At 40.9% G+C, this 13,579-nt stretch overlaps 1 protein-coding gene across 2 annotated transcripts; it reads right to left on the bottom strand.

Moving 5' to 3' along the window:
* Positions 1-11,069: 11,069 nt before the first annotated feature.
* On the bottom strand, positions 11,070-13,351 carry LOC124471051 (cytokine-like protein 1). Of its 2 annotated transcripts, XM_047025362.1 has the most exons (5): positions 13,252-13,351; positions 12,644-12,863; positions 12,493-12,537; positions 12,188-12,334; positions 11,070-12,095 (listed from the first exon to the last, which is right to left on the bottom strand). In XM_047025362.1, the coding sequence occupies exons 2-5, from the start codon at positions 12,788-12,790 to the stop codon at positions 11,997-11,999; spliced, it is 438 nt and encodes a 145-aa protein (XP_046881318.1). In that variant the 5' UTR covers positions 12,791-12,863; positions 13,252-13,351; the 3' UTR covers positions 11,070-11,996. The 2 variants fall into 2 exon arrangements, with proteins under 2 accessions (XP_046881318.1, XP_046881317.1); XM_047025361.1 differs by lacking the exon at positions 13,252-13,351 and having other exon boundaries at positions 12,644-12,985.
* Between the last annotated feature and the right edge of the window lie 228 nt (positions 13,352-13,579).

Raw genomic sequence — 13,579 nt, forward strand, 5'->3', positions numbered from 1 at the left:
GGCCTTCACATAGGCCTATAGCCTATTGGCTGGCATTTGGTTTAAACAGCCAATTAGGCTAGTCAATCCCGCAGACACCGCAGTCCAAGCATGGAGATTGCTCTTCAATCTTTAGTCATTTGTTTCATTCTATAGCCATACATTTCTTGTGATCCAAACTAGATCTTCATTTTAACGTAAGCATGGACCTATAAGGACAATTTACGCATCTTGTATAGTGACCTATACCACATCACCACCTTCTGTTGAAAGTGGGAGCAGCATTTAACCCTCTAACCAGTTTCCTCCGGCTGTATACTGCAGGACTGTCGTCACATTTTGTATGATGCTGGGGATTAGTTTATTACAATAATAAGCTATAGTACACAAATTGCTGACATATTAACGACTATTTCATTAAAAAAAATGCCCTTTTGAAAGATGTGTGTTGAGAACAATCTTCAAATGTCCCTATAAGACAACTTTTTAATAGGCCTCTAGGAGTTAATTGCGCTGCTCTATAGGCTATGCAAGACAGAAATTGTGACAGAACTAGATAACTAATGGAAGATGGCAGGTTAATTAGTCTACTTTGTGCTTGTTGCAAAGCACTGCCACCATTTATTCAGTAATTGATAATGAGCAAATTGATTAATTAAGATTAAAAGATGAGGATTTAGCTTTAAAAGTTTTAAACTAGTATTATCAGTCTAATTAGCCCAAAGTAGTGTACAGTAATTTGTTATTGATTTCAACCCCTAATGCTTTCAATCACTGCATCATGCAATCCAAATTCTGTAAGTAAAACACACACACAATGCATGTACGGTTTTTGAACTTGACATCCAATGTTGAGAGTTTTATGGGCATGGATATCCCATGTAACTTTACTACAATATTTTAATGTCAGGAATGTCGCTTAGCACTTGTCGGCTCTTTGTATACAATGATGACACAAAAATTACCTACAGCATCAAGCTGATGTAGCCTACTTTGTTCCCCCGCGTTGCTAAATAATATGGCTCATGGCAATTAACTAATATAGCCTATAGCTAATTGACACAGGCCACTCCAGCTAGCTCTTCTTGTTGGAGGGGCTGGCACCTTGTCCAAATTGATGGAAGAAATTGTGCTTACTAATCCATTAAACGCATTTTAACTATTGTATGGCATACATTTTTGTTAAGTCTGCAGATCTTACTATGAAGAATCCATTAGGCCTTCTGCTTGTTTAATTATAAACAATTTTATAATGGTGAGCAGCCATCCCTACTGTTAGAATGATTAATGAGGTCCTACTGGCGAAGCTTTCCTCAATTGATGCTTTGGTGATCTTATAAGTTAGCACAGTTGTCTGACTATTGCTTTCACATTAAATACTTTTTCCAAACTATGCAAGTAGGCACATTCAGGGACAACAGGGATCTCTGAGCAGAAAAGTTGATATATAAGTGATATAACAGCCCATAGTCCATTGTGGTCATCTTCATTTGGACAGTGAGAAGGCTACAGAACAAACCATTTAATACATAGAAAATGAATGGGTGATTTAAAAAATGTGAAGACAGAATGCTAGATCTATCACTTCTACAACTGTTTTGAAGGTGACCCCACCTTCACGTTACCATGGATGACAAGCTCACCCTCACGGTCCACATTGCTGTAGTCTCCCGGTCGCGTAGATTCACCCTCTCCAACATCCGGAAGATCAGGAGATACCTGTCTGAGCATTCCACCCAGCTGCTAGTCCAAGCACTTGTCCTCTCCAAGTTGGACTATTGCAAGTCGCTTCCCGCTGGTCTCCCAGCATGTGCAACCCGCCCTCTCCAGAAGATTCAGAACACAGCAACCCGCCTGATCTTCAACCTACCCAGACGCGCCCATGTTACCCCGCTCTTAATCTCCCTCCACTGGCTACCCATCACGGCCCGCATCAGATTGAAGACCCTGACCTTCCGAGCGGTGAACGGGGCTGCAGCTGACTACATCCAGTCTCTCGTCCAGCCTTACACCCCCACCCGCCACCTACGGTCTTCTTCGGACAACCGCCTGGTGGTCCCACCTCTCAAGAGCGCCCGCTCCTTACCCAAGTTTTTCTCCTGACTGGCCCCCCAATAGTGGAATCATCTCCCCACCTCCATCAGAGATACTGATTGTCTCTCCACCTTCAAGAAAAGGCTTAAGACACACTTGTTCCAATAGTACAATGGTACTTAAGAAAGATTTGTTGGATTAGATATTTATTTGTTCTTAATGATCTTTGCCTGGGTAAATAAAGGTGTGCAGTAAATAATTAATAATAAATATTTCGTCCAGGAATACAATGACACTTATTGAGGGACTTGCTGCACTTGTTGGTTAGTTGTAACTGATTTGACTAATTGTACTCGCTGTGAATTATATTATTGTTGCTTACTTTCCTCCAGGTACACTTAGCACTTTCGAGGATCGTGTTGTTTAATTGAAATGTGTTTAACTACATGCTCTTCGGGTTCCACCCATTGGCACTTATTATCTTTTTTTTCGACACATCCTAATTAAATAACAAGTTAACAACAAATGATTGACATTATGAAAAAATGTACACATTTGAAATTTTGTCACACATGTATTTACCACAACTTTCAAGTAGAGGGCAGGCCAGGACAATATAAAATAGGAAAAAGTTTAAAAGACATTCCTAAAAATGTGTCTTTAATCATAACTGTAGTTGAACTTTACATTAGGGAAGACATCCATGAAGGGAATATAGAATGTTTTTCTTCTGAAGCACATATATCTAAACATTTCATTTTAAGAGATAAACACAGGAACAATCAGACAAAAGGGCCCATGATAGTAAATGATGAGCCAACAGCACCATGGTATGAGGTTGGAGTGGACTTGTTCTATCTTAAAGGAAAGGACTACTTAGTAGTCATTGATTTTTACTCAAACTTCCCTGACATGGAACTGCTATAAAGTACCTCCTCAAGTTGTGTCATAATCAGTCTTTGCCAGACATGGCATACCACACAAATGAGTTACAATGGACCATACTTTAGCAGCAGAGATAGGCAAGACAAGACTTTGCTGAACCTTATGACTTATGTCTTATTAAACATGTGACATCTAGGAGTGATTGTTCTTTTTTAGTTGCAGCCCCCAAACTCTGGAATGAGTTGCCTCTACATGTTAGGCTGTCCCATACACTGCAAGTTTTTAAATCCCATTTTAAGGCTCCTTTCATTCTTTGGTCAACACAGTATGACAGTTGCCTTTCTTTGTCTTTTTTATTTGTGTCTGTATTGTGTTGTTTTATGGCTTTTGCTACTCCGACTGTACAGCACCTTGGTCAGTTGTGCAGTCTTCTAAAAACATGAGGTCAGCGAAGCCCACATTGGATCTAAGTCACTCTCTTCCTCTCCTGCAAATTGCAACACAGACTCATGCATTGTATCTCATACCAATACAGATATTTCAGATGACAGTGTACTGAAAAGATTTGCAAGGACAATCAGAAAGTCTGACAGACTGAACTTGTAAAAGTTGACCTGTTTATTAATGATGTGCATGTTTGAGTTGCAATGATGAGTGTATGAGGTTATACTTTATTTACCGAGGTGAAATCAGTTTCATATTCGAGATTCAACAGACATTCATATTCGTACCTCCGTTCAGGCTCCACGTCATATTTAGGGACCGGGGTAAAAGAGTAGCCAGTCCGAATGTTTCTTCAATATCTTTTTTCAAAATCGACCATACAAGCTTCAAACTTGTTGCACATTCTTCTACTACTGACTGACCAATTTGTCCAACCTCTGGTTTGGTGATAATGTTGATTATTGAATAACCCATTGCCAATAAAAACAAACATTTTACAGTATTTCATCAATATCTTTGTCAAAAATGACAACAGAAACTTCAAACTTGTTTCACATTCTTCTAATACTGGCTGACCAAGTTGTCCAACCTTTGGTTTGTGTAGTGTCTGAAGTATTGGTGTTTTTATTGAGTTATTGGCTATGGATTAATCAATAATCGTCTTTATCACCAAACCAAAGCTTGGACTACTTGGTCAGCTAGTAGAAGAATGTGAAACAGGTCTGAAGGGTCTATGTTCATTTCTGACAAAGATATTGAAGAAATACTGAAATATTTGTGTTTTTGTTGATTTATTGATTATGGGTTAATCAATAATCAACTTTATCACCAAACCAAAGCTTGGAAAACTTGGTCTGACAGCTGTAATTTGTATGCTTATGTGCTCAGTAATTCACTTCAAAGAAAAGGAAATGTGGTGATCATTAGGGGTGGGCGATATGGCCAAAATCTTCTATCACGGTATGAGTAATTTTATATCACTGCAGTAGCGGAGGGGGGCGGGGGCGCCGAAAACCCCGGGCCCTGCACCCGAGGAGGCCCCCGATCTATGTATAATTTCTATTTGGCAACAAAACGTTGATTTTATCCATGGTAGACACTTTTAATAAATATGTATAGGCCTACATTTTCCGAAACATTTTTGTCAACCCGATGCTGCTCGGAAAGTTAGAGCGCTTGCGGAGTTCTATTCGAAGGATCTGTCTAAGGCCGATGATGTGGTTGAAGAATTTGTTACATTTCATAGGCTACTATGTACCGTGAGCTGAGCATGGAAAAACATGAACTAAACACACACACAGCATCCTACCATTTTGTCATTTACAACGACATGAACCGTGCTTTCCCCAACCTTTCCATTCATTCTGTATCACATTTACTTGACAATTCCGATAAGCAATTCAATGGCAGAGAGGACGTTCAGCTGTTTGAAAAGAGTTTCTTGCGATCAAGCATGGGAGAGGAACGGCTGTTTAACTTAGCACTGCTGTGCATCGACAGGGACGTCGAGATTGACATTAATAAAGTAGTCGCCAGATTTGCTAACGATAAGAACAGATGATCATTTAAATAGGCAAGGGCATTTGTTGTGGCCTATTCATGTCTGCACAGCCTATATTCTGCCTTTGTAAAACTAAAGTTAAATAATGTGTTTGTGTTTTGACCTGTGTGTAGGCTAGGAGTTTGGTGGTTTTGAATATCCCAATACATGTCAGCTCGGAAAAGAGAATGATTATAGTCTAATGGTATTTGAATTCAATTTTAGCATTCTAGCTGTAGGTGGCATCCTGCAGTGTGCATCACGCGTGTGTGTCGCGTACTCGTTTTTTCATGGGAGCGTGTGTAGCTCGACCCAAATTATTGCTGAAAGAATTGTTATATAGGCCTATGTTTGTTTATTATAAGTTGCTAGGATGACCATAGGATATTGTCTTTAACTTTATTTTGGGGAGGCTTATGACCTCTTCGTTAAATTTGAATATAATATATTTGGTATATGGACAGATCATTAAACCCATTTTATGCGTTGATTTGTGTAGGCCTACAGTGTACTGTGTGTGAGAGATTCTAATGAATGCTGAATGCGAGCATACTGGCCTACATTTTGTTTGCACATTATGGGCTATGATGACTGAACACATTTATTATAGGCTAATATGTGCTGTTCACAATAGAGGTTGCTATTGGTGACTTTTTATTGTTATATTTTATTGCACTGGAAAATATTAATAGCCCCCCAATCAGTTTCCGCCCCCCCTGAGAACATCCCTTGCTCCGCCCCTTCAGGCAACATGTTGTTTTTGTTCTTCTGAATCAACTAGTTACCGTAGACACCACCCGAATGTAGGTTACTCATCACGTATTTGGAGTTGTCTCAAGGCAATAGCCATATAACCACCTATCTTTTGGGGTTAGGCTACTGGAGTTCACCCAAAACAGCTGGTTACCTGTTAGGGTTACCGTGCCATGATTATCAGATGTACAGTATGATCATGTCTGTGCCCACGTTTCTATATCATGCAGCGACGATTTAAGTATTACTTTGCAATTTGTGGTGTAATCAGCCTAAGAGTCTGTGATATCGTGGTTAATATGGCTATTGCCTTGAGACAACTCCAAATACGTGATGAGTAGCCTACATTCGGATGGTGTCTACGGTAACGCTAGCCTGGCTCTGCCCTCCTACGTACTTCCGCTCAATTTGGATTTTGCTTCTGTACTAGGTCTGGGATGTCGGTTCTGAAGTCGGTTTCCAGAAACACATTTTTTGTAGGTCCAATCAGCGAACAGAGGGAGTGGCTGAGAACGATGATGTTAATGTCGTGCACTTGTTTGAGTAGTTCAGTAATGGCGGCGGAGAAAGATGCGAGCAAAACTATTCTGCCGTTGTGGCAACGCTGCCGAATATAGGTTAAAGCCGGAGCAAGAACATTCCTTGCTGAGTTTTGTTGGTGGCCATGATGTTGTGGCCCTCCTCCCCACGGGGTTCGGGAAAAGTTGGATTTTCCAGCTACGGCAGCTAGCTCCGTTACAGTAGTGGTGAAGGAGTTGGCTAAGGCAAACGCTTGCGATTGGTTATGGCAAATCAGAGTGGCTCTGGGCGGATCCAATAGTTTTAAACTTCAACAGAGGACCCACCTTCAAGGAAGTTAACGTTTGTCAATCGAGACATCCCAGACCCTCTGTGCAAATGAAATGTACGAGGGTCTGGTTAGGACCAGGCTACGGTAACGCTCCCCCCGGGGCGCAAATCGAGATGCCATTCTGTATACTATCCCTAAAGAGCTAGTATAACTGTATAATCTAAAAAAGGCACTCTCCAAAAAAAGAGACTGTGATGATGAGACTGTAATGCTGAACAACAAAATGTTTTATTTTCATAAACCTCACCTGAACCCCTGATGCTGTTCCTCAGCCTGCTCTACATCTGGAGTGTTTTCATGCTGTCTTTCCTACATACAAAATGGTTCTTTCATTTTGTAGCCTATCCTATGGCCAGCAAGTTTAACCCTCCTGCCATATTGTATAGTGTTATTTGGACATTTATAATCAAATAATGATACATTATATTTGAATAACCAACAGTGTTAACTTATTCACATTGCCAACTGTTTTTTCCAGCACCTGTCTAGCAATGCAGTGACAGTCCATCAACTGTGAATTTGTCCTGGGCTAGACTCCTAACCTTGGTTGAAAGATTAGCTACAGAAGCTAGGTTAAGCTGTAACAATATCCTGGGTAACATATAATATCACCAGTTAATACTTTTTCCACAGTAGAATCTGTATTTGAAAGCCTAGTCACTACCACTGCTAGTGTGGCTAGTTATTTAGCCTGACATGCACAGATTTTTGAAAAAGCTTCGTATGTCCCCTTTCTTCTTCTTGGGTGGAGGCATATCTGATCTACAAAGCACAAAAAGGGGCTAACATGTACATGCTGAAGGCCAAATGGAATATTAAAATGTGTTACTCTGGCCTTTTATGTATGTATTGTTGGCAGACAGCCCTGGTAAGTTAGCTGTACCGTTGTTGCCGACACACTCGCTAGCTTGTCTGCGACTGCCAGTGCAAGCAAGCAAAGTAGCATGTGCTTCTTCCGTGCGTGTTGCGTGTCAGATAACCCTCCCCCTTCGGGTTTTCAGCCAATCAAATTGTCTTGTTCTGTCGCGTACTGGCCGTCGGAATCGATCCAAATAGCAGCACAATTCGCTAAAATATTGGTGGGGACAATTTTGTAATTTTCAAATGTTGGTGGGGACAAGTACCTAGCGTCCCCCCCTAAATCTACGCCCATGCCTAGGGGGTCTCGTTGTTTTTAAGGCACTGGCATTGACCCACAACCCCAACCGTTTCTGTAACCACACAGCCTCAAATATAAGTAAATTATGCTCAAATCATGACATGGCAAACTCAAGGCTGATAAATTTGACAATACTTAAGTAGCTCATGAGTGCAATTAAACACCATCAATTGAACATTTAGGATGTTTATTAGAATGATGGGGCTGTAAGCACGCAGAGCCGGTAGATGAAGAGGCTAGTAGCAGAGCCGAGCCTGTAACTGGCTGAACAGTGGCGGAACTAGAGTTTTATACATGGGGTGGCCAAGGGGTAACCAAGGCTACTTCAGGGGGTCCATAGTCCAGAGTCTTGGGTCACTGTTTTCATTAATATATACAGCATAATCTGGGTCTTTAAGTGCTGAAACACCATAAATATTTTTGGGAAAAAAGGCTCAAGCACCAGGGACTTATAATAGCATTTCTGTGTTACAGAAATAACACAGTGCATAGTTTATTTACAAAACAAAGTGAATTTACAAACCCCAAAACCACTGCAATTTGACTTGACAGGTAGCAGAAATCAAGCAGAAATTGACTTCAAAAATTTAAATAACTTGGTGCCCAACCAAGCCAATAAAGCCAGGTCACTCATTTAGTGGCAGAATCCATTGTTATGTCTACAAAATTTAGCTAACTTGCAAATCCTGAGGATAGCCTACTGTAAGACCTTTTATGTGACAACAGACAAGGGTGTTAAGGTATTGAGGGCCTCATTTACTAAGAGGATTGCGCCCATTTTAGTTATGAATTAGCGGGTAAATACATTGTATTTACAAAGGCAGCGCACTTGAGTAAAAACGCGGATTACTGCTGGGAGGGTATAAGGGAAAGTGGGTGTAGCTCCTGTTCGCTGAACTTTTTTTTCTTCTTTTCCTCGAATCACCCATGGTGGCAGTAACATGCAGGCGATTTTTCTTGTCTTTTAACAGTAGCTAATTAACACTAATGGGCGCTGATTGCCCGACGAGGATCTGGTTTGATAAATACCACGCAAAATGCGGAAATACACCTTCCGCTATTTGCGGTTGGGCAAAGGCGCAGATTAAGCTGCGGTCGCAATGTTAGTAAATGAGGCCCTTAATGTTTAAATATAATTTGTTTCCGTTTTTTTATGTGCCCCTCTGATTAAACACTGCCCCCCCAGTAAAATGTGTTTAGAACCGCCACTGCATATTAGGCATTGTAGGCCTACTAAGAGCTATTGCTTTACTTGCAATTTGGAGTTGTGTGGGCAGCGTTTGTACAATTTGTGACAGGGCCTATTGATGATGATGAAGAAAAGGTTTGAATGAGAAACAGTCCACTCACTTTTGGGGGGATGGGTGGAGGGGGGGCAATGACAGTCAATTGCAAAAATTATGACATTTCTTGCCAGTAGGGGAGCCAGAGGGGTGTCCGGGGGGGCACTGGACACCCCTGACATCTGATTGGCCACCCCGGGTGCCACCCCAAAATGTAATTCCCTGCTGGAAATTTGATGCTGATTGACATCTCATTTGACCTCTTGTTGAAAGAAGCAAGGGTGTTTTGTCCCTCGGGAGTTGCCGTAGGCTTGATGGTGAACGCATTTGTGAAATCAGTGAGGCCTGTTCGAATAGCGAGCAGTGGTAAAATACAAGTTATGAAAAGAGACCATGTCTTTTTGTCCACAGGATCATAAACAATTAGATCTAAAACGAACTTACAAAGAGCTCGGTTACACTACCAAAGTTGAATTAGTAATGTTGTCAGCGATGCTAGCGTTATTTTGCAAGAGATGCTAGCCTATAACATTTCACTGGGTCTTGCAGCTGTTCGATTAACTGAAATGATTATGAAATGTTATGTTATACTAGCCATTTGCCTACTTTAGCAAGTCACTGTATTTCCAAGCCCTGATAATGTAACTGAGACAACACAGTAGCCTAAATAATTCCTCTTTCAAGTAAAAAGCCCCCGTTCAAGTGTTGAGCATTAAATTAGCTGCACGGTCTGATCTTGAGACAAAGACACTTTTTTGTTCTAAAACCGGATAATAAATTGCTTCGAAATTTAAGCCGCACAAGCACAAGAAAACTGTAAAATCGGAGTACAATTACTGACTGTCTCAGTTTGTCTGTTATTGGAGTAGAAGTTCTAACATTAACTTACACAGCTACTGTAGGCTAATCAACATAGCCTACGTAAAATAATTTCAGGAAACCTAAACTCAATGCAAACCTCAAAACTTACTTTAAATATAATGCCTTTTTCAATCGCGAAGAGAGCTTGTGGAACTGTGGAAACATTCTCTATTCTGCTGTCTGTACTAATTCTTCTGTATCTCGCAGCAAACATGTCTCTTCGATTTGAATAATGCACCGCAAAGCAGCAAAATAAATGCTTCTTTCAACAAGAGGTCAAATGAGATGTCAATCAGCATCAAATTTCCAGCAGGGAATTACATTTTGGGGTGGCACCCGGGGTGGCCAATCAGATGTCAGGGGTGTCCAGTGCCCCCCCCGGACACCCCTCTGGATCCCCTACTGGCAAGAAATGTCATAATTTTTGCAATTGACTGTCATTGCCCCCCCTCCACCCATCCCCCCAAAAGTGAGTGGACTGTTTCTCATTCAAACCTTTTTCTTCATCATCATCAATAGGCCCTGTCACAAATTGTACAAACACAACTCCAAATTGCAAGTAAAACAATAGCTCTTAGTAGGCCTACAATGCCTAATATGCAGTGGCGGTTCTAAACACATTTTACTGGGGGGGCAGTGTTTAATCAGAGGGGCACATAAAAAAACGGAAACAAATTATATTTAAACATTAAGGGCCTCATTTACTAACATTGCGACCGCAGCTTAATCTGCGCCTTTGCCCAACCGCAAATAGCGGAAGGTGTATTTCCGCATTTTGCGTGGTATTTATCAAACCAGATCCTCGTCGGGCAATCAGCGCCCGTTAGTGTTAATTAGCTACTGTTAAAAGACAAGAAAAATCGCCTGCATGTTACTGCCACCATGGGTGATTCGAGGAAAAGAAGAAAAAAAAGTTCAGCGAACAGGAGCTACACCCACTTTCCCTTATACCCTCCCAGCAGCGGTAATCCACGTTTTTACTCAAGTGCGCTGCCTTTGTAAATACAGTGTATTTACCCGCTAATTCATAACTGAAATGGGTGCAATCCTCTTAGTAAATGAGGCCCTCAATACCTTAATTTTGCTTTACATTAAAATCATACAAACGCCTCTGGCTTCCAGCTCCTCAGCTCTCTCAATACCTTGAATGAATGTAAACCTTTATTGTCCCGAGGAGAATTTGTTCTGAACCAAGAACTTGAAAACAGATACATTGAACACTGTACAGGATAGTCCAGTGGAAATAACATAATTATTAAAAAGCACAGCAAGACAAAAATATACGTTTCTCTCACTTGTTTATTCACTGGGGCAAAAAAGGCTGCAATGTCCCTTCCTTGTTACATGATGAATACTAGAGGAAGAAAAAAAAAATCCATCAGCTCAGGGGGGCCAGAGGGGGGGCCAGAGGGGGGGCCAGGGACATTTTTACAGGGGCACTTGCCCCTGTAGGCCCCCACGTAGAACCGTCCCTGCTAATATGATCAAAGTAAGCTTTACTAAACAAGCTAGCCTAACTGAAGATTAAAAAATTGTAGTTTACATTAAGTCATTTAGGTCTATGTGATTAAGCATATGTCTATGATTAAGCATAAATGTAATCAACAATAAATATACAGTGACCATCGTGCGGCCTGGATCCATATCTATTAATATTGTAAAACACAAGTCTTTGACGGACATGGCCTATATGCATGTTTGCCCAAGCAGAGCATTCCATATAATTAATGCAGGCCCGTAGCCAGCCTACTGGAAGGGGGAAGGAGGAGTTCCAAAGTGGGCCTTTTTGCAGTTTTTACCCAAATGTATTACCGAACTTTTCTTTAAAACCCGCTCAGTCGTGCCAAAGGTTATAAAAACATAAGTGAGCCATGCAGACTTGTGGTGAAAAACTGACCCATTAGTGAGTTTCACAAACATTTGTTATTGGTTTATTATTGTAAGCCTTTCATTGGAATGGTTGGTATTCAGGTAATTTCCTGTGGAGTTTCTCCGCATCTCGGCTGAATAACCACGTCTGCATACGTTGTAATTTGGCCAGTAACATAAGCCGTGTACTGTAGCTTTTAGGTGGATAGAGCATGGCATGTTTCTTGTGGTTGCTTGGTACTTCTTAACATAGTAGTATATTTCCATGAAGGGGTATAGCCTACATAAGCTACACTGACATTTGTATGTTTATGTGCAGTAGCTATTCGTGCCATCTGCTCATCTCTCCTCCAGAAGCTGCAGCCTGTCTTCTCCATAGCGTGGGACACTGTGTCCAGTGTCGATTGCCTCACAGTCATCTGTAAAGTACACAAGGTCCTACGGGGGAAATCAAATATCAACCCATAATTATTTTTCAAAGTAAACAGCATATTAAGCTAAAGAGGACACATAGTAACACATAGGCCTACCCGATGACAGACTTTGCTGATTATAGCGTACAAGTTCCGGACTTTGCGCTTTAATAGGACAATTCTGGGGCGTTCTTTGCAGTACTGGGTAGGAAGGTTTTCCACAACGTAGAGGAAATCTCGGAGCCTGGGCATGAGGCAGGAATTCTGTGGAAATCAGTAGTGCCACCACACTGGTCAATTATTTGCGTTGTGGAAGATGAATATGAAAAATTTTGAACCCCGCGTGATGCGTCTGCATACTAATAAGTTGTCTTTTATCAATCAGACCTTGCCAACTAATTGTAGTCTGTAAGGTAACTTACGTGCACATCAATGAACATCTTGGGTAGAATCTCAACGCAGGTTTTCTGCAAATCCCAGATAAATAATAATAATATTAATTTCAAGTTGTAAATTGTATTAATAGGACTAGGCTACTGGAACAAAAACTATCGATTCGCTCAATTAGCCTACCGTGCGATGGTAATTGTGTACTTTTTCCAGTAGGTCCATTATTTCTTTGCTCAATCCGAGCACTCTGGAGTAGCATGTTAGCGGTGCACATTCTGTCAACCACATTAAACTAAAGAAACAAATAAAAGTGGCAGGTCCCAGTTTCATGGTCGCAACAGATCGATGGACAGCCAGTCAGGAGATTTGAAGCCCTTTCCAATTTCTGGTAGATAGGCTATGCCTAAATGAGATTTAAGAAAAAAATAAAAGGTGACGACGTGATATACGCAACTGGGAACGAGCTTCAAAGCATTTCAAGAACGCGCGAGGGACTTGACCAGACTTTTTTTAATCCTTGAACGCACAGACCAAGCAGTTATAAAACATCTAAGATATTTTGAAAGCAGATCACGAGTTTCTATAGATCATTGATGTACATTCCCTGCATTTGTAGCCTACTTGCAAATTGGGCTACTGACGGCCAATGCATAACAAAAAAGGAGTTGGCAAATCAAATGTTAACGTGTGAGAACAATGATAATACATTGAATTACACAAAAATGTAAGATTGTCAAACCCGCTTCATGTGACACCTTCGATTTAGATCTTCTTCAATTTGTCTTTGTTACCTGAAAAGTTGTTTGATAATGTAAATGGTGTTCCGTTTCTGTGTTTCAAAACAAGCTTTATCTGGTTCGTAAATGATCTGGGAGTAACGAGAAACCCAAACCACCAAATAGTGCAAGTTGCAAAAGTCAGATCTGATAAAAAAATTAAATCGACAAACCGCATCAGTTGTAAGCAAGTGAAGCAGCCTATCTTCACAACTATACAATATTTACACGTACTTAGCTCTACCTTCTCTTTGGATTCTCCCACAGGTGTATATGGAATAGGCCTACTGTGAGTAGTAATTACAGTTTTTTACAATCGCTATGACAGTTTTTTCAATACCTC

This window comes from Hypomesus transpacificus, chromosome 9 (genome assembly GCF_021917145.1).
Source record: "Hypomesus transpacificus isolate Combined female chromosome 9, fHypTra1, whole genome shotgun sequence".
Classification (NCBI taxonomy): domain Eukaryota; kingdom Metazoa; phylum Chordata; class Actinopteri; order Osmeriformes; family Osmeridae; genus Hypomesus; species Hypomesus transpacificus.

Bases quoted from the DNA above. Each gene is read 5' to 3' on its own strand.
- LOC124471051 (XM_047025362.1), bottom strand. From the start codon at position 12,790: ATGAAACTGGGACCTGCCACTTTTATTTGTTTCTTTAGTTTAATGTGG. The intron at 12,538-12,643 runs GTAGGCTAATTG...TGGGATTTGCAG, and splicing joins TACACAATTACCATCGCACG to AAAACCTGCGTTGAGATTCT. The intron at 12,096-12,187 runs GTAGGCCTATGT...TTTCCCCCGTAG, and splicing joins TCAGCAAAGTCTGTCATCGG to GACCTTGTGTACTTTACAGA.